This window comes from Embiotoca jacksoni, unplaced genomic scaffold (genome assembly GCF_022577435.1).
Source record: "Embiotoca jacksoni isolate LCO1_2020_lvr unplaced genomic scaffold, fEmbJac1.0.p SCAF_5, whole genome shotgun sequence".
Classification (NCBI taxonomy): domain Eukaryota; kingdom Metazoa; phylum Chordata; class Actinopteri; family Embiotocidae; genus Embiotoca; species Embiotoca jacksoni.
Genome location: NW_027185403.1, coordinates 5,135,585 through 5,162,654, shown reverse-complemented (window position 1 = coordinate 5,162,654; position 27,070 = coordinate 5,135,585). Strand labels below are relative to the sequence as shown.

Sequence of the window (27,070 nt, the reverse complement as noted above, 5' to 3'; positions counted from 1 at the left end):
GTGGGTCAGAGATCTATCGCATGCATATTCTGAAAGCCTTTTCATCTGCAATTGCGGAGTTAAGATTCCCCTGGTACACTCTTAATTTCAACTACTTCTCCCCGCAGTTATTTATTAAATATTTCTACATTAATGTCTTCTCAAACATGGTAAAAATGAAGAGTTCAGAGAAGAAAAAAGGGAAACTTTTCTTCTCCCTCTGTCTGCAAGTCTGTCCTCCCTAATGACTGCATTTTAAAGACATTGGGCTGACCGGCAGTGGAGGGAGGGAGCAAAGGATCGAGAGTGGGAGGGTGAAGAGGAGAAGAGAGGCTGTGCTCACTGCAGCACTCTCCTCAGCTCTCAACTCCCAGTCAGCCTCTCTGTGTGTGTGCTTTGAAAGAGAATAGGATTCAGCCCTTTGAAAGCCGAGGCTGCTCACCAGGGCCTTTGTGTAAAATAACATTTCTACTGAAAGCCAATTACTGCTAACATTATTTTGGTTGCTCCCATTAATAAAAGTACCTCTCTCTTGTTGCCCCCATCATCTCCCCCCCTCCCCCACCTGCTCCCCCACCGCTCATCACTCTCTTTCAGACGGAGAATTATTCCATTGACTCCAGTTACGTGAACAGCAGAGCCCACCTCATTAAAAGGTATGTCTTGATTAGGAATTGTTACCAGCACCTCATTACCATTGTTATCTCTAATTGTTTTATCTAATGAGTGCACAGTTACCATTGCAGCAGTTTGCATGTGTACCTGCATGTTTTCCACTCTGGATAATTGCAAAGGGAGGATAAGATTTTTGAATAAATAGCGTTACTTCATAATGCGTTTAGTAGACACTTGTTGAGCCACAATACTTTCAAATTATTACATTACGCAGAGCTGCAGAATGTGAAAGTAATGATTTCCCTATTTACAGATAACCTTATTACACTTCTGTAATTTTGTTCATTAGCAACACGTGCGGCTGGAATCGCATCAGGTTACAGCTTAAAACAACTTCTCCGTGATTAAATGATATTCAAAAGATTTCTCCTGTGTTTTCCCAAACAACAGTTTCATGAATAGTCAGTTATTGCATTCCTTTTTTTTTTCTCCTTGCGTGAGGAAGAGGAGAATAAATGTTTTCATTGTGCATTGTTATTCAGTCCACCTGAACCAGGATATTAGATAGGTCTACAGGAATGCCGCGATGGGGGTTGGGATGGGGGTCATCTAATAATTCCCTCCAGCTATAGATGTTTTTGTGACTGGGCTCATTTCGTAAACTACAGTTCTCTTTTTCTTTCTTTTTCTTTTTCTTTTTTTTTTTTTTTTAACCTGCAGCTTAAAAACATTCCAGGCTTTCTTTTGTTTGAGGCTATCCCAGCCTTTTGAAAACCCATTATGGCAATTTCACCCTCCCGCCAAAAAAGATTCCTTGCATTAATGTAAACAAAGAGCATTCAAGTGTGGGCCTCTGCAGCATACTACAAAGAAATCCCCTCAGGAGCCAGTGAGCCTATGGTCTGGGACAGGTGCAATTACAGTGATAACATCAGAGAGCCAGCATTACCTCCACTGCAGTCCTCTCCCAGGCTGGAGAATGGGAGGCTCGGGTTGGGGAATGCACCTTGTACTGTCCTTCACTTCCTCTACCTTTCTTTCTGTTTGTACATTTTTGTTTACTCTCATTTTCTCCTATGTCTACGCTCTCTCTCCTTTCCAACCTCTGTCCTTACGTGACCTCATTGTTTTTTTTTTTCTTCTTCTTCTGCAAGAACACATGTTCATATATTCACCCGTGTTTAGTGTTGTTTGTAAAGCAGAATGTGTTCCAGAGGGATGGAAATCAAATGAAGGGAAATCACGCAGTTACTGTGCAGCTGTTGCTTGTGCCCCCACACCCCACCCTCTTTATTGACTGTGCGCCCCAAACAAGACAGATGCTCAGTTTGTATGCTTCCAGCGTTTCCCACATCCATCTTCCTTCCAGGAATTCCTGATTACTGCACTATTTGTTTGATTGCAGTGAGTGAGTGCCTCCTGTTTGTTCAATGCGATGTCCTTGAAGTCAGCGCATAGACAGACATCCCACAGCTTCTGCGTTATGTGAAGTAAAAAAATTTCCTCTTAATCCAACAAGACTCTAGGCAGCTTTAAATCCTCTACTTATTACATTGTTACTGCAAACAGAGAAGCTGTGGAGACTCTTTGTTCTTTGCAAAGGTGTTGCATTTAAATAACATTTACAGCAAAATAAATTACTATTCATCTACTTTGAATCCATGGAAATGGACTGTGTTAAAGGGCAAAGAACCCTGAGAAAACATAAAAAGGGACAGGGACGGAAAGACAGACAGCTCGTCACAAACCATTAGAGACACGGGGACAAAGGAGAGCATGTGACAGAAGGTGATGTGACAGTTAATCAACATTTCCCATTCCTCCCTCCTGGCCCCCATGTAGCACATCGACATTCAAGGACCTGGAGGGGAACAGTCTGAAGGACAGCGGCCACGAGGAGAGCGACCAGACCGACAGTGAACATGATGTCCAGAGAGGACACTATGTTGACACGGCTGTCAATGACGTGCTGAACATGACTGTCCCCCCCAATGTTTGCCAGCTGCCTGACCAAGGTAGGAAAATCTGTGTGTGTGTGTGTTTAGATAACTGAAATATCCTGTGGAGTGTGTTTTTCCAGTTCAGAGATAAGACCAATGTGTATTTGTCTGTGCACTTCAGACAGTTTTTTTGCTCCCAGAGCATCTTTTAAGATGCATTATGCCCATTGCAGGTCTCAGATGTGCATGTATGAATAACATCAGAGTTGTTGTTTTTTGGCTTTGATGTCCTGCTTGTGCAGCTAATGTGAGGAATCTCTGACAGCTAAGGCTACCCTTTGATACAGGCTTAGGCAACATTATTGACTGATAGTAGCCATGTCTGCTCTTGAAGCTGAGCTGACTTCAGATGTGCTTGGATGGTAGCAATTAGGCTCACAAAGGTAGAAGGTGGAAATCTACATATCTCCATGTGCCCTCATCCATTATTCAATGGGATCATTTAGCAGGGAATTAATGTTGATGTTTCATTTCTGACTCACCATTTAAAAAGACATCCACTTGGCTGGCAGAAGTCAATGTCAGGGTCATGTTCATTCTTAACTACTGCCAGTCAGACTGAGGGAGAGAGCGGGTCAGTGACAGGCAGAGAGGAGGATAAAGCTGTCTGCTGCAGACCAGGATGTTACTATATGCACCGGAGGGTATTTACGGAGCTCAAAGGAAACACCACATGCACAGGTGCTGTGACTCAGTAGAGCCAGAGTCAGCTGTGTGTGTGTGTGTGTGTGTGTGTGTGTGTGTGTGTGTGTGTGTGTGTGTGTGTGTGTGTGTGTGTGTGTGTGTGTGTGTGTGTGTGTGAAAAATGCAGACATTTGAGGATGACTCCCATTAGCAATTTCATTCAGAGAGAGAGAGAGGAAGCGCTAGCCAATTCCATATTAGATGCTCACACTTGAGGACAGTACTTGCAGATATCACTCACCGTATCCCAACTTTACATTTACACTTTGCTCCAACTCGAGAATTGTGTGCCAAATTTAGGTCTTCTTCCCTCAGTTAACGCCGACATAATTTCGGCTCCCTTTTTACTAACACTGCCCCAGTAAGGCTGTCTACTTCCTCACAACTCTTACTTTCTTCTTCCTCAGCTCATATAGAGGAGAAATTTTAATGAGCAGGAGATAACGAAAAAGAATCCTACTTTATAAAAATGCATAAAGGAATAAGGATTATGTGATTTTTTTTTTTATTTTTTTTTAATTATTTATCCATCTATCTATTTGTATCTGTGAAGTGTGTGGGTGTGGTTGGAAAAGCAGTCATAGATATCTGTAGGCTCTTTCTTGTCTAGTCCCCGGCATATATAACTAACCAGATGCTTCACGTAGAGCCATGTGGCTGTTGATGTTGTTCGACTGGAGGAATAATAACATAAGACTCCCACATTTGGTGTTAATCAAGGCTTGAGTTAACAAATGGACCTGCCCTCTTGGCTGGTAGCTCACACTTTGTACTGACTTAGCTGAGAAGTACATATAGCAGTAAATATGGTGAGGAGGTATAGTGACCATTACAATCAGATCGTAACTGGTTGTTCCCCCAGCGGTGTCAGACGATAATGAACAATGAAAAGTGAATTTGCTGACTATTTGTTGCCAGCTGTAATTACTTAACAACCTGCAAAAAAAAAAAAAAAAAGAGTCCCGTGCTTTTAAAAAATGCCTGCTGACAGGTCCTCGAGATGTGGGATCTCATTATTGGAGACAATTAGAAATGATGTACATGAAGAATATTACAAGTGGGGGAAAGCTCTCTCCAAGGCAGCTCTTTTTTCATTAACACCACCAATGATAGTATCTGTTTCAGCAAAATGGATGTGTGCCGCCTGAATGTGTAATGCAGCACCACACTGCTGGTAAACAGAGCAAGAGGCTATTTCACAGTGCTGTCCATTCTTTTGACCAGAACAAATAGATGATAACAAATGTCTGTTTGGAATTACAATTTGATGGTTTGCTTTTCCTTTTTTCAAATCTTTTATTGCTGCAGACTCACTTTTGGCCAGCAATTTTCTTCACTGAGGATTTTAAGAAAATGGCTCCTCTGGAAGCTTTTTTCTCTCTATTGTTTTGGAAGTCAGTCAGCAGCAGTGGTCACACCAGAGACTAATGAGAGGCTGATTGTAATCATTAAATGAATTGACCAAACATCACGTGCAGAAATGTAATGACATGGCAAATGAAATCGTCCCTCTTTCACCATCTCGACGGTCTAATTACATAGTTAAAGGGCATGGTGGAATGACAGTGATGGGCAGGGTTTTACATAATCAGATTTTTTTTTTTTTCTCCCTCACTGACTGTTCAGGAGAACACTCACTTCATCTTTTCCCACCTTCATTTTCCTCAGTGCAAACTGTCTCGAGTACAAAGGCAGAAATAGAACAGGTTTGTCTAATATGAGCGGTGCAGCGGTGACATGGTTTTACTTTGAGCTCATCTGTCTTAATTGACAAAAGTGGACACTATCTGCTGGCTCTATTGAGAGAATTTTCTGAAAACAAATAGGCATGTTCACTAAAAACCCCGCTGCTTAGATGTCTTCTGGGAGTAACTCTGTTGTATGGTGCGCCTCTCCTGCCAGCTAAAACAGAAAACAAGTTGAGAGACTGCAATTGCCAAAGGACAACAGCACACACAAGCTGAGCTTTGTGTGTGTGTGTGTGTGTGTGTGTGTGTGTTTTTTTATTCTTCTGTTTTCTTCTGTTGATAAGCGCTGAGAACAAAAGGAGGCTGGAAGAGGAAGGGAGGAAGGGTTAAACTCTCAGGCTTTTACAGTGCAAATGTTTACCATTCCCAGTGCCATGTAAAGATGTTGTTTGCCCAGGATACAAGCTGTTACCTTTACACAAAGACCATGCATCCGCGTCATCTTGTGGGACAAGATTTAGCTGCTAACTAACGCAGCGCCCGTCACAGTGGGCATCTGTCCCTTCTGAGGCAATTTAGGAGTTTGATATTTTCCTTTTGTCCGACAGTTATGCTTTTTCTTTTCCACCCTTCGGTGATGCAGTTTCAGCAACGCTATTCATTACACCAGCCACTACCAAGGTAACTTTCAGTGAAGCACTCGTGAAGAGATTTCCGACTTAAATCTGAGTGAATAACTCTTTGTTGAATCCCTGCCAAGAATCTAAAGAGGCGTGTGTGCTCTTTTTGAAGACCTGACCTTAAATATCCTCACCCTGCGGATTAGATTAGGGAAGTATCTGAAGAACAAATTACATTAAATCTCTTAAAATCTATAAAGGAAGGGATATCTTTAACATGTAATGACTCCCTCATATCTGCCAATAGAATAAAAATGGATGATATCGCTGGAACTATAAACTGAGGAGAAGAGCTATATAAAATGAATTCTTCTTTATCTTTATAGGCATGTCTGTGAAGTTAGGGGGATTTGGTTGAAATGTGCGACATGCTAGCTTTGGCTCTGTGGAACCATTAGTGTCAAGGGAGAAGCAAGAGGAACAGACTCCGAGGGGGCTCGTGACAAAGGGAGCTTAATCTATTTTTTTCAACTTCCTTTGATTGTCATAGCTCACACTTTAATTCCTCCCAGACATGGATGAGCCTTGGTTTTCAAGGATTAAGATTCATGTATTGTTAAATTGCTCAAGTTATCTCCGCGGGAGGGAAAAGGAGAGCATGATGTCATTTTACAGCGTCCGATTTGTGGGTATAGAGGTTTGTGGACTTGGTTTTGGAATTGTTTCCAGGTCAATGTGTGAGTGTTCTTCAAATAAAATCCTCTTCCTCTTGGCTTATTAGACTCAAAGGGATCCAAGACTGCTCAATTAGCCAGAGCAGGGAACAGGCCTCTTTTATTTCTGACATATTCCTTGGCCTCCACCTCTGGAGAATATCTCTCATCTATCTGTTAGCTCCCTGTGGGTGTGTGCCTGAAGCTGGAGCCCAGGAATGGAAGCCCCCTCTGCGGGCTGCAGATTTCTCCATATTCCTTTTCTCCATCAGTAGATCCGCAGGGTTTCACTGTTCCTAATTGATTTCATCTCAACCCCACCACTTTTTTCTTTCTCTCTCCCTCTCTCCCTCCGTACGTCTTCCTCGTCTGTTTCCATCTACCGACTGCAAACATCTCCAACCCACATCTCCCAACTTTGTGCCAGTCAAGCAGTTCCGTCTCCCTGTTGAATTAAAGAAAGCGTAAAGGCACCTCACATGTTCCTGCCGCAAACTTGCCCTAAATTCACCACGGGAACATTTCTAGTTTGCAGTTCTCTGATCTACTAACAAAAATGCTGACAGGTGTCAGAATGAGGAAGGCAACATGAACAGGGCTGTGCTGACAACACGAGAGGGGGAGAGAGAGTCTGCGTGTGAGGGAGACAGAGATTGAGAGATGAGCTGAGAGTCTAGTAAGCAGTCTTAGCGAGGGAAAATAAAAAGAGGAGATGAAGAAACAATCTCAGGTAGGACAGATTTTTTTTCTTTCCCTTCTCCCACTCCAAGGTAACTGTGGATGTGCCAGAGCATTTGACTGATTCTCAAACAACATTTGATTGAATTAAGCATCAAAACTCATGTTGTCATTCGGGCTGGCAACAACACGTGTTGCTTCATGATACTTTATGATTCGGTTAACAGATAAACTCTATACTGGGACCATCCATTTTGATTTTGATTTGCTTAATCTAATGTGGAACCAGTGGAGGTAAAATGGCTGACAGTGACAAAGAGCTCAGTGCAATACAAGCATTAAGGAAGATCGAGTGCAAACACACTGCATGCTCAAACACACCAGAGGATGCTCGCAAGCAGGTGTCGTGAAGTCTGTAATGAAGAACCGAGATGCTGATTTTGCCTCGGAGATGTACAGACTTGAGGAAAAGAAAGGAAATAAAATGTCGTTTCAAGCTGTGTCCATCTGGGCTCATCGTTTTTAATGGCTGCTGAATGGAAATGTGCGACTGTGAGATCTTTGTAAAATCAAAATTACACCTAATGCAGTAAAACAGAGCTGACCAGTATTGTATTACTGACCAGATCTGTATTACTTAAAGGAAAGATGTATTTCTTTTTCCTCTTTATTTATACATATCTAACTATGTGAAAAAGAGGTGCTTCTCCACAAACGATGCTGCTTTTATTTCCTCTGTGAATTTAATTTCTTTTATTATCCTCCTGGTAGTATTTTGTTTGCAGTACTACACCAACAAATTCTTTAAAAAAAAACATGTACATTCCTTTAGTTATTTAGTCAATTCCAAGTGGGAATAAAGAAAGAGATGTGAACGAGAGCTTAAATAAATGTGAGATATTCTGATTCTCTGACAACTTTTTACAAGCATCGCCTCCGGCTGCTCTTCCTCAAATGCGTGCGCTGCCGCAGACGCAAACAAAAAAATGCATACAAAAGTTCTTAATTTCCAGCCCAGACTGAAAACATATAGTCATGTTATAATACTATAATGGCATCCCCTGAACCTTCTCTGTGCCAAAGCTCTCCTGAATATACCCAGTGTATTTAATCAGCTCAAGAGGGGACTGCTTATCTCTTTGCACTTGTCATGGATAGCGTATTGAACATATCAGAGAGAGAAATGGGAATAGTTCATTATTTTTCTAGGGCTCACAATGAGCCTGATGTATCTCATTGCAGGCCCTCCACTGACAGCTCATTTTCTAGACAATCCTGGCATTCAGTTCACAACGCGGCAGGGCAAGGGAGAGAAAGACGGGGGAGAGGGAGGAAACACAGAGGCAGGGAGAAAATAGGGCTCCGGATCTCCATTGCTTATTCATGACGCTGTGGCATTCTAGGTGTGTTAATAATCTCCGCAGAAACCAAGTGAATCACAGTTGTTTGTTGAACACCTAGCCAAGCTGGGCCCCAATCGACAGCAGATGGGAAAACAGGGGGATCAGGATGATCCCAGACAGAGGGAAGGAGATTAAGAACAGGTAATGTGCAGAAGTTGATGGGGGCCGAGTGTGTATTAAAGGGAGAAGAGAGAGGAGAGAGTACCTGAATTTTAAACCTGTCTGAGAGTGTGTACACGGTATATTGAGTGTGTGTGTGTGTGTATGTGTGTGTGTGTGTGTGTGTGTGTGTGCGTGCGTGTGTGTGTGTGTGTGTGTGTGTGTGTGTGTGTGTGTGTGTGTGTGTGTGTGTGTGTGTGTGTGCGTGCGTGCGTGTGTGTGTGTGTGTGTGTGTGTGGCTGCAGGTGTGTATCTTTAAAGGTTAATCAGAGAAGGAGTGGGGAAGAGAGAGGGAGGAATATACAGAGATGGCACAGGAGAGAAATGCTACAGGTTAAGGGGAGTGGGGGGATAGAGTGAAATTCAAGAAGCAGAGCTATAACTTTGTCTATGGTCTGCTCGCCTTTTGTGGCTCTGATTGATTTCAGTTCTTGTCTCAGGAACAGAGGTGGCGGCCATTTTTCTAACAGCACCATTGTGTTTTTAATTCTTTGAGGTCACGGACAGAAGCCCTTCTCCACTGTAATACAAAGCAGTAATAAAGTTGTGGGTAAAACAGAAGGAGGACTGCAGCACTGAAATCACAAACACCTAATGGACCTGTTAGGGCGAATTTACTCCAAAAAAAGAATCTGTTACTAATTACTTATTAATCTTAATATGACTATAATGGAATTATTTTACCTCTTCCATTTTACTAAATGAGGGACATAATCACTTTTCTCATGATTTCATTTTTTTTTTTTCCTTTTCTGTCCCCACATCACCTCCCAGTGATTCTCACCACCTGCTCCACCTCAGTCTGTTCAGCAGGAGTCAAGATATTCTCACCATCACTGTATCTTTATTGTGACGATGTTTTTGTGCCACAGGTTTGATGTGGTCTTTCAGCCGCAGACAGGCGATCTTAATCTAAACTCTGATTTACATTCTATTTTGATAATCTTATTGTCCTGTAAAGTCAACTTAATCAGAGGTTAAAAAAGCATCCTCTCTGCAGTGGTGGCCTTCATTTACAAACCCACAACCCCCCACTCACGCAGGGTGGTGCAGCTGGTGCAGACACTGTTGCGCACACACCTGGTGGCAGCAAAAAGTGCAGCGAGCCAAATCAAATCATTTCTCCTTGAAACGTACCGTATACTGTTTCTCATTCACTCTGCTGTTGCATGTTTGTTGAATTTTTACAATGTGGAGGAACAGTTAGAGACTGTCCTCCCAAGGATAATGACAACATCGGTCGTTTCCGCAAATGCACCCTTTATGTTGAAGTGACAAAGCCCTCTAATCGCCAGAGTAATTTGGCAGGAACAAAGGAGGAAGTGATGCTGTTCCAGAGCGGCAAGGTCTAAAGAGGGAGGACACGGAGGCAGAACCGTCAGACGGTTCACAGGGAAACAAGTGTTTCTTTACTCTTACACTTTGAGGTTGTCATTGTAAACATGATGACAAAGTTCCCCTGATTTGTGTCTAACCAAATCTTAAACCACAGTGTTGTCACGTCATAAACTAAGTTATTTTTGGACTGTTTTGGAAAGGGATAGATAAATGATGTAATCCTGGTGAAATGGACATCAAATCCGATGTGTGTGTTGTTTTGTTACATTGTATTGAATTACATTACTGTCTAACTGGAAATGGTAATTCGATAACACGGCGTCTTTTAACACTTCTTGCCCAGCGCCGGCCTGGATATCCTAATTCTGAGTTTTAGTGGAAATGAGGAAGCGTGACCGCGGTACTAAGTCTAATGGCTGCCGGTCGGCTCAGACAAACATTTTTATGGCGCTGCAGGGATAATGCATCCCCAACTGATTAGCCGTTGTTGTCTCTTGTGTTAGGAATGCAATTTGTGTGCATAACAGTAAAGTTGTCCACCAGAACCAGTGGGCCCCCAGGACAGAAGGCAGCAGACAGAATAAGTACAGAGCACACCCTGATCCTCTGTTGACAACTTGAGTTCCTGTCACAAGCCCATAACACTCCTTTAGAAAAGCATGACTTACCACAGCCTTGTTGCTGAAATGCTATGACTCTAGACTGATACCATTTGGAGTAAACAACCTGATGAGGACATAGTATACACATAGACTAACTCCAAGGAGCCTCAGTGTGTGTCTGGAAGTGGGCAGGAGAGTCACAGAGTGACTGCCAAAGCAAGGCTTGTATTACAGGGATCCCAGGATATCAGACACCAGGCGGCCTGTGCTCCCTCCAGGCAGGGCAGAGTCTGGCAGCTGGCCCATAGCCCAGATAGCTATAATCAGCTCCATTACCTGTAGCACTGGCTCCCATTTAGGAGTCCTCATAGTGGAACTATGGCTGCACTGTGGGGGACTGGAAGGATGCTGCAAAATTTAGGATAAGTACAAATAGCATGCAGTTGCACATGCTACAGCTACACCTGCTGCAGACGCATACGTTGCACACACAGGAGCGCATTCATAACTGCACGGCGCACCAACGTGTAGTGAATGAGGAGAGATTTTGTGGGCATTATGTGTCTTGGCACGAGGCATTTGTTTTATCTTCTCCCTCTGTGAAAGGAAAGATTAGGAATATACCATGCTCTGTTTAAAGGGGAAATCAGCTGTCTTCTGACAAGTACATTGTAGCCTGCAGTTTTCTGTCCAGAATACAAAGAGACATTTATCACTGCAGCTGGGGTAAGGGAGGAAGGTGGGGGGGAGCGGGGGTATCGTGCTGCAGCAGCGTGCATTTCTTCTTTTTTTTTTAACCCCTATTACTTCCTTTCTGTGGGAAAACCGCCATACCTCCATCCTCTCTAATCCATCTAAGATTTCCTTACGTTTTATTTTTTCTTTCATTCCGCTGTCTGCCTGAACGCCTTTGTCATTTTCATCTTGGTTTTTTATCTCAGCTCTCATCACCTTGGTTCTCCTGACAACATTATAACTCAGATGGAATATGTTGCAGGAATATGTAAAGTTATGTCGTCCTCCTCAGTTGTGGCAACAAAAGGTTACTACCTCAGGCAGAGTGCGATAATATTTCCATATTTTGCTCCCCTCATGTATATTCAGTGAGAATGATTTATCCTGAAACATTTTATAGTCACTGAAATGAAGAATTTCTCTCTGCATATAGAGCATCGCATGTGCAGACTGTGCTCATTGGATTTGTACTCAGCAGAAGTTAAACAGAGGTTAAAGAGAAGTCATCCAAACCAGCTCTATCATTACTATCTTTCATTCACCAATTAGTGTCAATGCTTCCCTCGTTGTCCCCTAGATGACCTTGCTCAGATGAGCTCAGTATGTTGTAATTCAACATTTCGAGTCAGTCTCGGTAGTGGGAGGCACCTTGTGGCTGCTCGTGACCCAGATTATAAACTATTGATGAGAGAGTGAGGGCACTGTTAAAGAGAGGAGGGACCTGCTGAAGTGTGTGTGGACTCACAGAGCTTCCCTCCTCCTTTTCTTGGCCACTACACCGTGCTTGCATTTTGTCTTTCAACACGTCTTCATACTCAAGAACCTGTGAAATTTAACACTCTGCGCTCCTTTTACTCCTTATCCAACCAATTAAAATGAACCCTCATAATTTAGATTAAAGAAACGCAGGCTGCTACCAGGGCTGACACAATGGGGAAATTTTAGTCAACGGTTAATTACCACCAAAATAATTGTGATATACAATTATAAAAAAAAAAAAAAAATGCTCTGCTCATTTTATGCCACTATTAAAGTGTAAGCCTAATTATAGTTTAATAATACACCTTATGAAGAAGAAAAACAGGAATATATTAATATTAAACATAGATAAGTTAAAATTCCTGTTTTCCTTTTAGGGTTTAGACACAAAAACTGCACAGGGCAGATATAGATAATACCTTTATAATACAAAATCTATTACTGAAATATACAATTCAGAAGTTGGTGCGATGAGATGACTTTATGAAAAGAGCACCAGTCAAACTATATACAATGGAAAATGACACGATGAAAATTTGACATTTCTGTTAGTTTCGTCCAGCTATTTATATACACATATGAATGGAAACAATTCTAATGATTATGCACAATGATTGCTGTGAGCTCAAAAACTTGCGATCAGGCGTTTATGTAATAATTGAGACAGACCAAGCTGCTGCTGAGCTTAACGATGAAAATGTGCATCACCTGAACACCACATCAAGTTTACAATCTGAATTGCTGCGCAGCACACACACTGCGTTCTGCCAGTTTGTTTCATTTGTGAGAAAGGTCAGGAGCTGAACAGGATCCAGAGTGGTGTTTCTACATCGTGGCGTAGCTGGCGGTGCTGGATAATCAAATTAAAGTAAATTCATCAGCATTAAATCACAAAGCAACTATTTTTGCATTGTGCTGCTAATATGTTGTTTCCTTTAGGCTACCACATATCTTTCTGGGCATTAACTTAATTATCATATCACATTAGCATATTATGTAAAACCGGGTTATTGTGAAATATGTAAAAAGTGCAGAAACTGCGATATTTATCTGCTTATCTGCAGAAATACCATTAAAAAAATGTGTACACAAAATGCTTTTGATAAATTCCAGGAGCCTTTGATATTTCTTCTTCTTTGTAAAATCGAATGATGGACAGAATTCACTTAATGGATGCATCTTGCCAGCCAAATGTGACTTCTCAAACCCCTGTGTCTCCCGACCTCCTTAAAGGGGAGGATAAAAGGTAATGAGAGAGGTCGGCTGTTAAGTTTAATGGCAGACAGGGAAATCTCAAAATGGCTCTTTTTAATGATGTGCCTCTTCTCATGCAGTCCTTGTTAAAGACGAGGCCAGAATGCATGGAGAGGACAGAGGAGGGACTGTTGCCACACATAACGCCCCCCACCCCCCTCCCTACCTCTATCATCTGTAAGATCTTGCAGCGCGGGTCTCAAACCCCATTGTGTGTTCCCCAGGTCGTGGTAGAAATCCTTCTGTATTCAGCTCACATTAGCATCAGAAAATAAATAAAGCAAGCAATCAGGCCGTGACCTCTTATATCCACAGTGCTTACAGACCCCCCCTCTCCTCCTTCCTCCTCCTTATTCCTCCTCCGCTGCTGCATTCTCCGTAGGTTTAACTAGCTTGGATTTGCAACTGAATGTCAAGCTTGGTGTTTGGCTTTACCACGGGGCAGCTTGTTCCTCTGCCGTCTCCAGAGAAAAGGAAGTCAAGGATCGAGAGGAGTGAGGGAATTGGATCTTTGACACCTGTCACTTCCACTCCGCTGCACCTTGCTCCCTTGCCACACATAAGGACTTTTCATGTCACAGCTCAGCATGTTATCACGAGTGGGCACAGGGCCCTGAGAAATCCAATTACTACCACTGTGTCAAAACCATGCCATCATCCTTATGTATGCTATAGCCATGTTCCTCAAATCAGAGAAGATGTGCCTATTAGTTCCTTCTCTTTTCTTCAGACTAGTCTCCCACCTCCATTTCAATCTGTGCTGCTCTGATACGAGCTGCAGCTCTCCTCGAGGACTGCCTCGTTTCTGACAATCCCCCTCTCTAGTGCAGCGCTGGCTGGTGGGTGGCTAATGCTACGGACATTGGTTCTGACTGTCTTAGATTAAGTGGTGTCATGGTGCAGACCTCACTGTGGTGGATAATGGAGAACCTGGGAGAGAATCAACATGCGTCCCAGATGCCAAACAGATTGTCCTTTGTGACAGTGAAATAGGAAGTGTGTTAGAAAGGCCTCCTCCTTGCTTTTCCTCGACCCAGTAGGTGTAAATCTAATGCATCTCCACGCAACGGGGGCCTCGCTGGGTTTTTCTTATTTCTTTTATCTGCCCTAAGTGACGTTGTCTATCTGGTTCAGTGGGAAATGGAGGGGATTATTTTTCAAGCCCTGATCTGTTTCCCAAGGTGGCCCACCTCCTCTTACTGTGTACTGTGTGTTTCTGCTCACCGAGTTAAACCTGCCCATCACACCACACAGCCATAGTCACCATGTCACACTGTCCTATTTCCAGAGGTTGTTAAAACTGCTGAGAAAAGGGGACAAGTGGATTTATAAAGAAAAAAAAAATTAAAGGAAGAAGAAAAAAAAAAATTGAGAACATGAGAGACTAGGAGCCATGCTGGTACTTTGGTTACAAGATAAAATGGAATATAAAACACATAGACCTGGCTAACACAAAGTGAACATGACTGAATGAGAAGCCACATTGTATTAATTATGTAAGGCTGTTCTTTGGAGGCACAGAGGGAGAGGAAATTCTAAGATATTGGTTTGCTGCCCGGTGAGCCATCCATAGTTGTTTGGAATCATTGAAGACAGTATTGTGTTTATTTCACATGGCTCCGAGAAGTAACACTAAAGAGAGGAAAACTATTATAAATGTTTCTTCATTGCAAATGTTTGAGAATATACAGTGATGTTTTCTTTTCCTGGGCTGATTATAAATTGTTGCAAACACTTAAATCAATTTTTGCCATGTTTGTTTGGGAAGAAAATGTTGATTTTTAAGTAGAAATCTCGATGTTGGTGAAACATCTTTAATTGCTCTTTTATAAAGGAAAAGCCGCGTACCATACGGAGCACAGTTTTCCATTTTCCAGTATTATATTTCCCTGACTTGTGCAGTTTGTATTTCCTCTCCCGCCCATTGAAGTTTGTTGAAACACTTATACTTCTAATAGGGTTATATTACCGTTAACGGGACACCTTTATTCATTGATTAATATCTAATTGTCACTCTTGGTTTACTCAAGAATGAGATGAAGTGACCTCAATCTTTTCCTCAGTGTTTTGACATCAGCGATCACGTCCTTCTCCTCTGCGATCTCCGCTCACCGTCTAACTTTCATCTACCCCCCCCTAACCCCATTCATGGATGTAATTTAAAAGGCTGCTTCTGCCCCTTTGTTTCTCCCAGACTCAAGGGTTTCGGAGCAAATTAGCTCGCTAGCTCGGTCAAGCTTAAACACAGAAATGCTGCATTTGTTCCAGTGTATTTAAAGATGTCCTCTGCCGATGCATTGTGGAGGAAGCGAGCCAAGCAGACAGAGGCAGGCAGGCAGGCGGGCAGGCAGGCGGGCGAGCGGTCTGGCTGGCTGGCTGGCTGGCTGGCGGGGTGGAGTGGGCAGGTCTGCAATTGGGACGCCAACAGCCTGCTGTGCTGAGTTTTGGGAGCGCATTGTATTGTTGCTGTGGGCCTGGAGCGCCTGAGCGCAGGTTAATTTGAAGCTCATCATTAGAAGGGCAATTTGGATGCGCACAATTGACAAGGGTGATATTTGCTGTGCCATTATAGCGAAGAACATCGCAGCACAACCCAATACCTGTAATATGTTAGGCGTAATGTAATGTAATCGGTTTGAAAAAGTCTTTGTAACGTTTATTATCTGAGTTCTGCTGCTTCAAACCATAAAAGCAGCAAAGTGAATGTGGTTGTAACTGTAAATTATGCATCTGTTTATTAACTGTCACTTGTGGAAAGTGAAGTTAAGGTCAGGAATAGTCACATAGCAGTAACTGTGGTACCCGTAATTTACTTACGCTTAATGTTGGTCTTGTGGAAAGTGGTTACAACCAATTGTGCAGCACTACAGCAGATATTTTCACAGAAAATGCTCCTCCAATCAAACAAAATTACAATTCTGTCCCATTTTTCTTCAGATACTTTTGAGAAGTTCCTTCCTGCCTAATGTTCCCCCCACAAAACAATTATTTTAAATGGAAATAAATCGAATGATGTGAAGAAGTTTCAGAGCTCAAGTTTCATTTTCCTTTTGACTTTAATTGCGTTCTTTTTCATCCTGTATCTTTCACATTCTGAAATAATTGTCCCTGTAAAACACTTTTAACCCCAAAGATGAATTCTCTCGGATGAAATTCATCAATGAATTAAATCCCCTGATTAGTTTTTCTTGGAGGTGTTATATATGGCCACACAATTATCTCATTTACTACCACAAAGTTATTAAACTGATTTCTTCTCCCAGTGACAGCGATATGGTTGGCATCATTATCTCGTCGCTGAGGAAAGACATATTACAAGTTCTTTTATAACTTGTAGTAATTAGCTGTCTGTAATTAAATCCTAACCAAAATAAACTTGATGATCTTCCTCCCGTCATCATAACAAATTTGCAAGGGGAATAGGAGTTTACATTTCAAATATTAAAGTTTATTTTTCTCTTATCTGCCCAACACATCTACAGTATCTGCCTCCCCCCAAAATCTTTAAACTGAGGATTTAAATATGACAATCTCATCATCTTTTTTAGACAACAATATTAGCAATTAGCTGTTTGGCCAGCGGTCACTTTTCTGTCGTAATGATAAGTATTTTATTGTCCGGTGAGGGATGCACGCTGGAAGAGTGTCATTTTCTCTACAAAGTCTCTGCATGTTGTTGGATTGGCACCGTGCTCGAACAGTTTGGCTCTTTTCATGCAGACATAATACCGGCCTTCCCACAGGCTTTCTAGGGTTTTGTGGACACATACTGTAAGTGTATTGTATTGGTTGCTGGAAACTTGTGAGAACCTCTCTACTACCTCATTAACACAGTTCAGCCTTGGGCCGCCAGGCCGAGCTCTTTATGCTTTCCTGCCTGGGTTAAATCCAGTGCAGAGTGCCTGTTGAGGGAGTTAAATGGTCACTGGCTCATGTAATGTATGAAAAGGAGGGCAGGAATTATAATATTGACTGCTCTGAAAACATATCGATCACACAAGACTTGACCACTTTAAATCCTGCCCCTCCAGGTTTTGCACATGTCATGACAGGAGACTAGGGTAACGCTTAAAAAAATAGATGGCGAGAGACGGAGACCTTTAGGAGCCAGTCATAGTAGGAGGAGGGTAGTGTAAGGTGAGAGAATCCTCTCAGCAAAATGGTATTTGTTGGCCGGGCATTGAAACGAGCCCACCCACGTATGTCATCATGACAACCAGCTTGCATCGTTTCCACTACATCAAACAGTCCATTGGCTAGTGGTCCTGCCCTTGAGTAAAATAGTGCTCTGCGATGACATAGCGATTTATAAAAACAGCATAGCGATTGCTTTTTTTGGGTGCTTTTTTTCCCGCCTGCTGCTGTTACACAGCTGTTAAACAGATGCTGTTTGTACCAATTTAGAAGCGAGTGCATTGTTTGTCAACACCAGTTTGGAAATTCATTCTTTATACTTTATACTATGTTACAGAATGCTCTGCTGGATGGGCCGGCTGCAACGCAGTGGAAGAAAACCTTTTTAAAACAATTATTGACAAGCACTTGAATAGAAAAGAAACTGCACCAGTGGCTGGGAATTATGTTAACTTGTCATCTCACATGAGTTCTATGGGAGGACGCAGGCAGGCCTGGTGGAAGTGACAAGCTGTCAGACACTCTCCGCAGCGCTGGATGGATTAGACAGTGAAATTTGTTCTTGATAAATTGACTGCTACTAATGTTCAGAAATAAAACCAGGGCTACATGAACCCTTGGCTTCACCCGCCATATGACAGTACTAACAAGGCTGCCCAGTGTGTCTAATTTTCTCAACGAGTAATATTTGATTGGGAGAGTTAAAGGAATTCTGGTCAGATAAGCAGAAGTGAGAGGAAGAGATTTTTGGGTGAAGGATTCATTTAATTACATCAATGTACGTGAGACAGCAGCACTGATTAGATGAAAGAGGAGGACGGAGGGAGGAGAGGAGAGGCATAAAGGATGGCCTTGTGCGGGGAGCTGTGAGGGATGGATCTGGGGGTTTCGGGGCGATAGCTTGATGTGACTGAACCAGATGCTGTAGGGAGAAGGAGAGGGCTCGGTGCTGTGCAGAGAATGATGGCTTGCGTGGCGCAGTAAGGGTGCCCCTCTACTGTTTGTAAAAACAAGACCATCACACTCCATCTTGCCGCTCCCGCAGGAGCCAAGCCTCCGGGCTGATTTATGGCCCACAGACTGAATTGGCTGGCTGGGATGACAGCAGTGCTTGGACTTTCCCTGGTGAGTAGTGCAGGAGGCTGCTTGGCCGAGCTTCAGCCTCAGCTGGCCGTAGAACTGTCCTTTGCTGCAGTTAGGACAGACTAGATGTTAAGCTCCATTCCCAGTGTTAGGATCAGACGGGGCCAAACCTGTTAGGTCTCGAGCACGCTTTGGAATCGGAGCAGCAACCACAGACAGTCACCCTCTTTTCGGCTATATCTTCAGATTTCTTTTCCCCTCCCCTGTGATACTTTCATCAGCTTCTGCATCACAGGCTCCATCAAGACTCTGTAGTAACAATTTAGATTTAATCAATCTTTGCCATGTGACTGCCAGGATGGAAAATTAATATGGAGAGCAATTAGAAAACAGCCGTCTAACCGTCATAGATACTCTCGAATACCACGACGAGGGGCAAAGTGGACGACATTTTAGCAGCAAGTGAAAACCTGTTCGCTGCTCACACATGGCAGCAAGGACTGGCTGTCCTCAGAAAAGGTCCTCAGGGCTGTGGTCACATTTATTTAACTTTATGTAGATGTAGTTCTTCTGGATTTCACACAGCAGGGAAAATGGGCACAGAGCATAATATTTCAGTCAACAGAGCTGAATAATTGTCTTTTCAGACTATAGACAGGCTGTTTGATGGCTTTGTCACAGAATTTTAATGGTGTTTAATATCAAAGACAGCGAGGGAAACAAGGGAAATCAAAGGCAAAGTCTGCAAGCCACAAGTAAAGTAGATGTAGGTTTAAATTGCTCCAAATTATTGTCCTTGATGCCAGCCACATCACAGGGAGATGTACATTATTATACTGTCTGGCTGTCTGGTCAGGGGTATCTATTTTCAAATGACAAACAGAATCAGGACATTTATTGTTACCGCTACAACAACAAAAATGTCAGCTTACAGGGGAAATACAAAGAAAGTAGTTTAAGCCAAAAGTGGCAGACATTCTTTGTAAAATGATTTATCATGCCACACTGCTGTTCCAAATTTTTTTTAGGCTTCATCGTGCTGTTAAGCCAAACTGACTGAATTGTGTCACACTGCGAGTCCCCCATCGTCTTGTGGTTCCAGTTAAACCGAGAAATACAGAATGATGAAGATCTTGTCACCTGAGTCTGGGTTCACATCCACTCAGCCCCGTCTCCGGCCCTCCTATCTGGCCTTCTGTTTCTCGTGGCTGCTTACACTCATTTTACAGGATAACATCAGGGTTTTCAACCTTGAGGCTGTGTGCGCTGCTTTTTTGGATGGATAAGCGCCCGTGTTTTTCCAAGCTGGGCTCCGTGTGTGTGTGTGTTAGTCAAACAGGACGCAAAATAGCTGGCGAAAGCTCAGGGAGTGTTACCGGGAGTTGCCGCTCTCAGTGAACCAATCCCTTTCCTTTTGTGTCAGAGGATTTCAGTCTTTTGCTGATTCCTCTTTATTTTTTCTACATTCACAACAAACAAATAGCACCCGCAGCTGTATAACATGAAGGAATCATTACATGAAGCGCACAAGGGCAAATTGAGCAATGAGCTTGTCAGGTTGTGGGATTCCCACGCTGTAGCTAAAGATCTGTCTGCTGTAAACCTGAAGTTCAGATGCCTTCATCTGATTGAGGGAGAAAGACGGGATCGCGTAGGCTGCTGGCAGGCTGCGGATGCGAGATGAAATGGCAGTGAGCATGCTGCTTTTCTCCCTGTGTTGATGCGAAGTGATGCTATTGCAGGTAACTACAAATAGAAAAACATGCACAGCACTATCAGGAGAATGTGGCATATGCGTTTGAAGTGGTAATATGTATTATTTCACATTGCCATACACTTTTGTACATACATATTAGATTTTCTTGTATTTTTAAAAGCACAACATTAAAAACATGAGCTGCCTCCCCCTCCCTTAGTAATTATTACGTATTAATTTGTACATCGGAAACGTTCCCAATGACATCCTGTTTTGTGCTGTACTTTAAGTCTGATCCTGGAACTGATTGGCAAGCTTATTCTCCTGATGAATTTCAATACACATTCACAGCAGTCAGTGCCGTCACTGTCTTCTATTCTGTACTTGTTGACTTCCAAAGTACTGCTGTAAAAGGCTTTAATTCAACTCTTACCATTGCAGTTTCGGGGTTTATTTGAAATAGGAGGAGATGATGTTTTGTCAGAGGTCGATGGCCTGTCACTTTTTTTTATTTCATTTGAATTTTGTCTCCTCCATTTTTTGTGGGTCTTTTAGAGCAACATCTGCGTTTTATGAAGCTCTGAGCAGAGCAGGATGTGTGAGTGTTAATAGCACTTGGCTTTGATAACAATGTCATTTACAACCCAGTTGCTCCCCCATAGACCCCTAAAGCAAAGGAGAGAAAATGGCATTCACTGCATATGCGTGCACTGCTAAGTGGAGAGCATACAACTTGTGTATATTTCTTTGTGCCTGGAGGCTTTTCATGCCTTAGAAAGTGCTTTAGGCTATAGAAATAAGCCAAAGTGTTTAGAGGAAATTGCATTCATTACCAAGATGCTTGTAAATTTTTAATGAGTGGAGAAAAATAACTACTTTGTCACATATGTCAAACTAGATTTTGGGAGAATTTTTAGATTAATAGATATATAACTTTAAGTTGCCGTCATGACTGAAAGATTGACTGCCAAACAAATCTGTATTGTTAGCAATCTATCAAAGAACAAGGATAAAAAAAAAGGACCAAAATCAGCGAATGACATTTTTCTCTCCTTTGCATTCACACTGTTGCTGATAAAGCAGCTACATAGTATTAAAAAAAAGGACACAAAAGGAATGGCTTGCTGCTGCATGGGACAATCTATTATATATTTTTTATTTTTATATATTTATTTCCTATTCATCACCCTCCATTATGTTCTTGGTACCTGGTAAAGCCTTTCTGTTGTGATTGCATTATTATATTCTGATTAGTTTAAACAAAACCTGCAGCTTTACGCCTTTGGTCTCCTTGATTGCTGCCATTGCAGTTCTGCGGACCAATCAGCATTCATTTAATATGTATATATATATATATATACAGTATATAAGCTTTTGCAAATTTTTGCATGTTGGCATTCTCAAATGACTAACTATATAGCGACTTCATAAAACTCCCTGTTTATGCTGCGTCCTGCATAATATGGAGTTCATATTTTGCACTGAGAGAAATCTTAAGCTATGAAGATATGTGTTTACCTGAATTGTTACTGTTGACTGCATCTGAGATGCTTGTTGCAAAGCAAGAGGATTTCTAAATCTGCATTTGTTTGAGTTAATGCCACGTCTGTGTGGGTCAGTGTGTGCACATTTAGACACACCCGAACAAAGGAGTTTTCTTCTGCGGCGCCTCTGTCTCCTTCTGAACCAGTTGTCTTTCAGACATGAGGACCTTGGTCATTCATGATCTGCATTCCTGGTGCTGGTGTTCATGTTTTCTGCCCACAGGCAAGACAATTGCTCCAGAATTCCGCTCCTCATATTTGGGTTGAAGCAGCCAATGATACCCTTTACTCTTTCGTTCAGTCATTTAGTTACTATGTTATCTGTCAGCCTCATCAGATTATACTTTATGAGAGACAGCTCTGGCATATCTGCCCCTGAAAAGCCTGTCTCCGATCTTTAAATATCGATCCCCAGGGCCTTAGCAGAGGTGCCTCTCGTGAGTGCAGAAAAGAAGGGAGAAAAACAGATCATTAGTGATTTTAATTAGGTGATCTGTCAAGCTGCGATTGCCAGATGTAAGCGTATGCATTTGGGTCGATCGCAATCCCTCTCACAATCCCTTCTTGTCACCTTGGGCCTCTGGAAGGGGCTCTTGCAAGAAGTGACACAGTAGTCGTGGAGCACAGAAATGTGTCATGGTGTATCTGTGTGGCAGCTTCTTTCTTAAGATTGAAGCTGGTAGAAAACACCACAGTGCAGCTGCATAGAGGGATTCTGGGAAATGAATTGTTCTTTTTTTCTCTTGTGTGCTACTAATGTGCTTTAAATCTGTTGTCATGAACAGCATTTCTTATAAAATCTACACAAGACAAATCAAATAATCTACAGATTTAAAAGAGTACTGACTGTTAAAGTGTAATTGTGAGTTAAAAACAAACAAAAATTACAGCATTTGAATTCTAGACTTTGGCTATTTTGTTGTTGTTATAATGATGCAAAAATGTTCTTGAAAGTTCTTCCCCCAGCACAACAAAGTACAGAGGAGCGCAGTTATACAGACTCAGACAAATCTTTTTTTCACTCCAGCGTTAAACATCATTACATATTTATAACTCGGCGCCAGATGACAGAGACAGAGAGGGAGTGAGATACGAACCAGGCAGCAACACCGCAACTCGTCTGGTGTCTTTCTCTGCAAGATATCTGATTGCACTCCTTAAACCTGCCTTTCATCTGATGTTGCTACAGAAAACCCAATTATACAAGAGCTGCAAATGGACTTTTGATTTAACAATACGTAATTTAATTGGCATATTAGACTTGCCCCAAACATCCAGCTCTGGTTATGAGTGAGGGTTGTTAACGGGACTGCGGTCCTGAGCACATGTAGATGGAACCGAAGTGAAAGAAAATCATTCAGGAACGTTCAACTTGGGCTGTTTGAATTACAACTAAATGCATGATTGTTTTTCATTTATTTCTCCTGCTATTTCATGACAGGTTTGACACACTTAAATCAAATGAGGATGACATGGGAGAGTTATTATGATGAGATGTGTGTGCCAAGTCGAAAATCAAATCTAACAATCGGGTTTTCTTTTTTTCTCTCCAACAGATCCCAGCGAGGGCTTTCACTGCCAGGACGAGTGTCGCATCCTCGGCCACTCTGACCGCTGCTGGATGCCTCGTGTCTCGATCCCGCCACGTACCAAGTCGCCCGAGCACGGCCGTAATGTCATTGCTCTGTCTATCGAGGCCACCACAGTGGACGTGCCGCACTACGAGGACGGCACAACCAAGAGGACTTTTGCCACCTTTGGCAAGGATGGGCCTGACGACGTGGAGCGGGGAGACATAAAGGGAAAGCGGACTCAGGAGTCTCAGGTGTGCAGCCCCAAGGCCAATGGAGGGGCTGTTCGCGAAGCTGGCAACGGGCGTGAGGCGGCCAGCCCCATCACTTCCCCCGTGCACCTGAAGAGCCCGGTATCCAAGCCGTCGTCTGCCTACAACACACTGAAATGCCGCGACGCAGAGCGAATCGCCAACCACAGCCTGCTGCGGCAGCCGGAGGGGAAGGACAGTGAGCCGGCCGTTCGGGAGATCAACACGCTTCTCCACGATGGCCGAGACAAGGAGTCCCCCAGCAGCAAGCGCCTGAAAGACATTGTGCTTTAGCGAGCTTCTCTATGACACACGCCACCATGCATACACACATACAGTGTAAACTCGCATATATACTCCGCAATAGCTGTGTGTACACAGAAGAAAGTCAGGCTGTGGACATAGAGAGACACCCATTTGCAGTATACAAAACTCAAGAACCAGCTGGGGCTGACGGGAATGAACTGTAGAATGCTGCAGCTAGTTGTGTGCTCGAGCGAGGTAGTGGATGTGGCTTTGTTGTAGTCGCAGTACTTTTTTCCTTGTTTGCTTTATGTTCAGTTTTCTCTCTATCAGTCTGCAATGAGTGGACAGGCAGGTTACTGTTGACTGCATGGACACGGCCAGTGGAGCTCTCCAGCCCTTGAGCCAAAGCAGGACACTACATGTTTGGACACCTGAGGTGCCAGTTCATACGTACAGTTATGCCTTTTGAACTACTTTTGTATCACAAACTGACATTTGCCTTCTTTGGTTTTGCAGTCTGTTTTAGCTGCCAAATCGCTCTTTGTTCCTTTGTATAGTGAGCTCCGTCACTGTAATAAACAGCAGCAGATATACGCAGGACGCATCCAAAAATAACGTCAATTTACTCCTCCGACAGTTTTCAGTGCATTCAGGAGAAGGAAGGAGAGGCCTGTCGGTCTCATTTGCCCCTCTCCCAGACTAATAAGAGAAACTTTCTCCGCGTATCCCCGAGGACATCCTAGTGTCATCAGACTGTGAGGTCCTTACAGTATTTATATTTTATCACTGATGGAGCTAAATGAACTCTCGCTATCTGCCAAGCCGCTCTGAACACTGGAAGTGGGACAGACAGATCCTCGTGTTCAAATTAAGTTGTATGAAAAAAAAAAAAAGACTTACTGCTTTTGAAATCTCCTGTGCCCAACCTTGATTGTAGCCAGTGGAGCACAAATTAGAACTTTGTGCTTTGGTCTTGTACTTTTTTTGACTTTTGACTATGGGGCTAGGATAGAAGGGATCGTCACTCATGTCTTGCTATGTGAAACTCTGTATAGGGTTTACTATTATCATTTTTAATAACCTGTTGTTATGTGACAATCCCTTTAATGTTTTGTTTCAAGAGAAAAAAATGAATAAACATTGGTGTTCAACTGAAGCTACAGTAGCGTTTGTTACACAAACACAAAAATAAAAAAACATATATGCCAAAATATATTTTATAAATAATTTAAAAATGTATAATGAGAATATTTAATGCTGTGTAGTTATTTTATGAGTAAGTTATACTTGAAATTAACTTGCTTTTGTTCATTTGTCTTTTGCTTTTATATTGAACCTGATTAGTTTTTTATTTTCAAAATGAACTTGGATTATTTTTTTGTTTACTGTGTGATCCCTGGCAACTGTTGACTTGCAGTCTACCTTGTTGTAAAGAGTTTCTTATTGGTCAGTTCTTGTGCCATCCAGTTTCTGTGTGGGCTACTAGAAAATGTGAAAAGACAAAAAAAAACAAAAAAAACATACAACAACAAAAAAAAAAGAAGCAATTTCAGCACCAACATTAATGTGTCAGTTCTATGAGCTTAGAGTGAGATAGCAAAAGAAACCAAAAAAGATGCAAACAAAACCTTAAAGATTGCAGGATGTTGCTTAATCTTAGTATCTAAGGAGGAGAAAGAACAGCTTCCAGTGTTCTTCAGGCTGTAACAGGGTTCCACCTATTTTATCTGTGCAATAGGTTGGCTTTCCTATTGGGCCCAATCAAGTTTAAACAAGATTTTTTCAGCTTCATCTGAGGGCATTCTGATGTGCAGACTAGCTTTACTCAGCACTGCTGTCACACTGTGCCATCTGTGACTCAGCTGATCTCACAGATAAGGTTGAGACCACGGCGGTACGAACAGGGCTCTCCCCTCCTCCGAGCACCACACAACAGACTGGGTGGAATCGTGTTTGAACCAACTAAGGTCTTGGAAGAACCGTGTTGCACATCAGCAAAGTGGTTTTATGTTGCTTTGCAGTAAACTATGTACAATGTGGAAAAATATGAATGAACATGGACAAATTGCATACAACAAACTAGATCTTGTAGCTGAATGTTTTGCTGGTCTCACCCATGGCTTCTGGCAACATGAAAATCGGAATAATCACTGAATGTATACAGCAGCTTATAATTAAACTATTAAATGTTCTCTGCTTTGTTTCCTTGTTTTTACTCAACACGAGGGAAGTTTGAAGTTGAAAAGCATCATGAACATCATGTACACATACAGAGTAACGTACAGATTACTGTAATCGCTGATGAGAAGCAATGGCTATTGAATCAGGTTACCACTCCGCTGAAAAGTAAAGCCATTGCGCAGTGCCTTAATGTGCAATACCACCAAGGGCCACTAGGGGGCTGACTCCAAAAAGCTCCAGGCTTCCTATTCAGAAAGCATTAACTTCTCTCATGAAGTACAAAGTCAATAAATGTTTTGCACAAGTCATTATGGTGTCATTAGTTAAATGTACTCTTTCTGATCAGTGTTCTGGTGGTCCTTCTGAAAGTAATTTCATAATTTATAAGATATTAGGCCTCAAAGAGAGGTATGTTTGGAGATGTGACCAGTTACATTGACATCCCTGCGGTGCAGTCAGGTTGCTGGTGAAGGTGGGTGGGCATAATGTCATCTGGTTCTCAGTCAGGTCCTCGCTCCCTCCCAGCTCGTCCAAATATGGTCACTTCCAGCTTTAAAAATCAAAGATGGTGATGGGCACAATGCCAGAGCCAAGGCTTCAAAACAGCAGCTCACAAACTAATTGGTAACATCACAGTCAGTTGCCACTTTGTCACAACAGAGAAAATAAAATAAAACTTAAATTTATCCCTTACAATTCTTGAGTGAGTATACACAAACCAGACCAAAAACTGAGGATGTTTGAACTGATTTCTTAGCCAATAAAGATGTTGATAGCAGTCCAGATGCAACATCTACATCTAATATGCATTGAAACTACCATTAGTTAACTTAATAATCTAAAAGCCAAAGTGGGAGGCGACTATACTGTATCAAGTTTTCCATTATGAAATAAATTTGGCCTCACCATAGTGCATTTACAGTCTGAAATATGATGTGAATGTCTGAGAACTGCTGTTGAAAACAGTCTAATAACATATGGACTGATGTCTCTTCTATTTGTCATGATAAAATGGAAATTAACAGTTTCAGCCGAGGCTGGCGCCAACTCTGCATTAATATTCCACGCATTCACTGTTGCTCTTTCCCATTATTTCCAAAGCAGACCTTTGGGATTATTCCAACAAGTGAGGTGTGT

General features: G+C 42.3%; 1 protein-coding gene across 7 annotated transcripts in view; it reads left to right on the top strand.

Moving 5' to 3' along the window:
• pcdh19 (protocadherin 19) overlaps positions 1-25,943 on the top strand; it is a 54,792-nt gene extending 28,849 nt beyond the window's left edge. For 4 of the 7 annotated variants that reach the window (XM_069170747.1, XM_069170744.1, XM_069170746.1 and 1 more), the window contains exons 3-5: positions 577-635; positions 2,437-2,609; positions 23,241-25,943. In XM_069170747.1, coding sequence (XP_069026848.1) covers positions 577-635; positions 2,437-2,609; positions 23,241-23,800 — 792 coding nt within the window. In that variant the 3' untranslated portion in view covers positions 23,801-25,943. Of the gene's footprint in view, positions 1-576; positions 637-2,425; positions 2,610-23,240 lie in introns of all 7 variants that reach the window. The other 3 variants (XM_069170745.1, XM_069170743.1, XM_069170741.1) reach the window with 1 other exon arrangement.
• Positions 25,944-27,070: the final 1,127 nt, after the last annotated feature.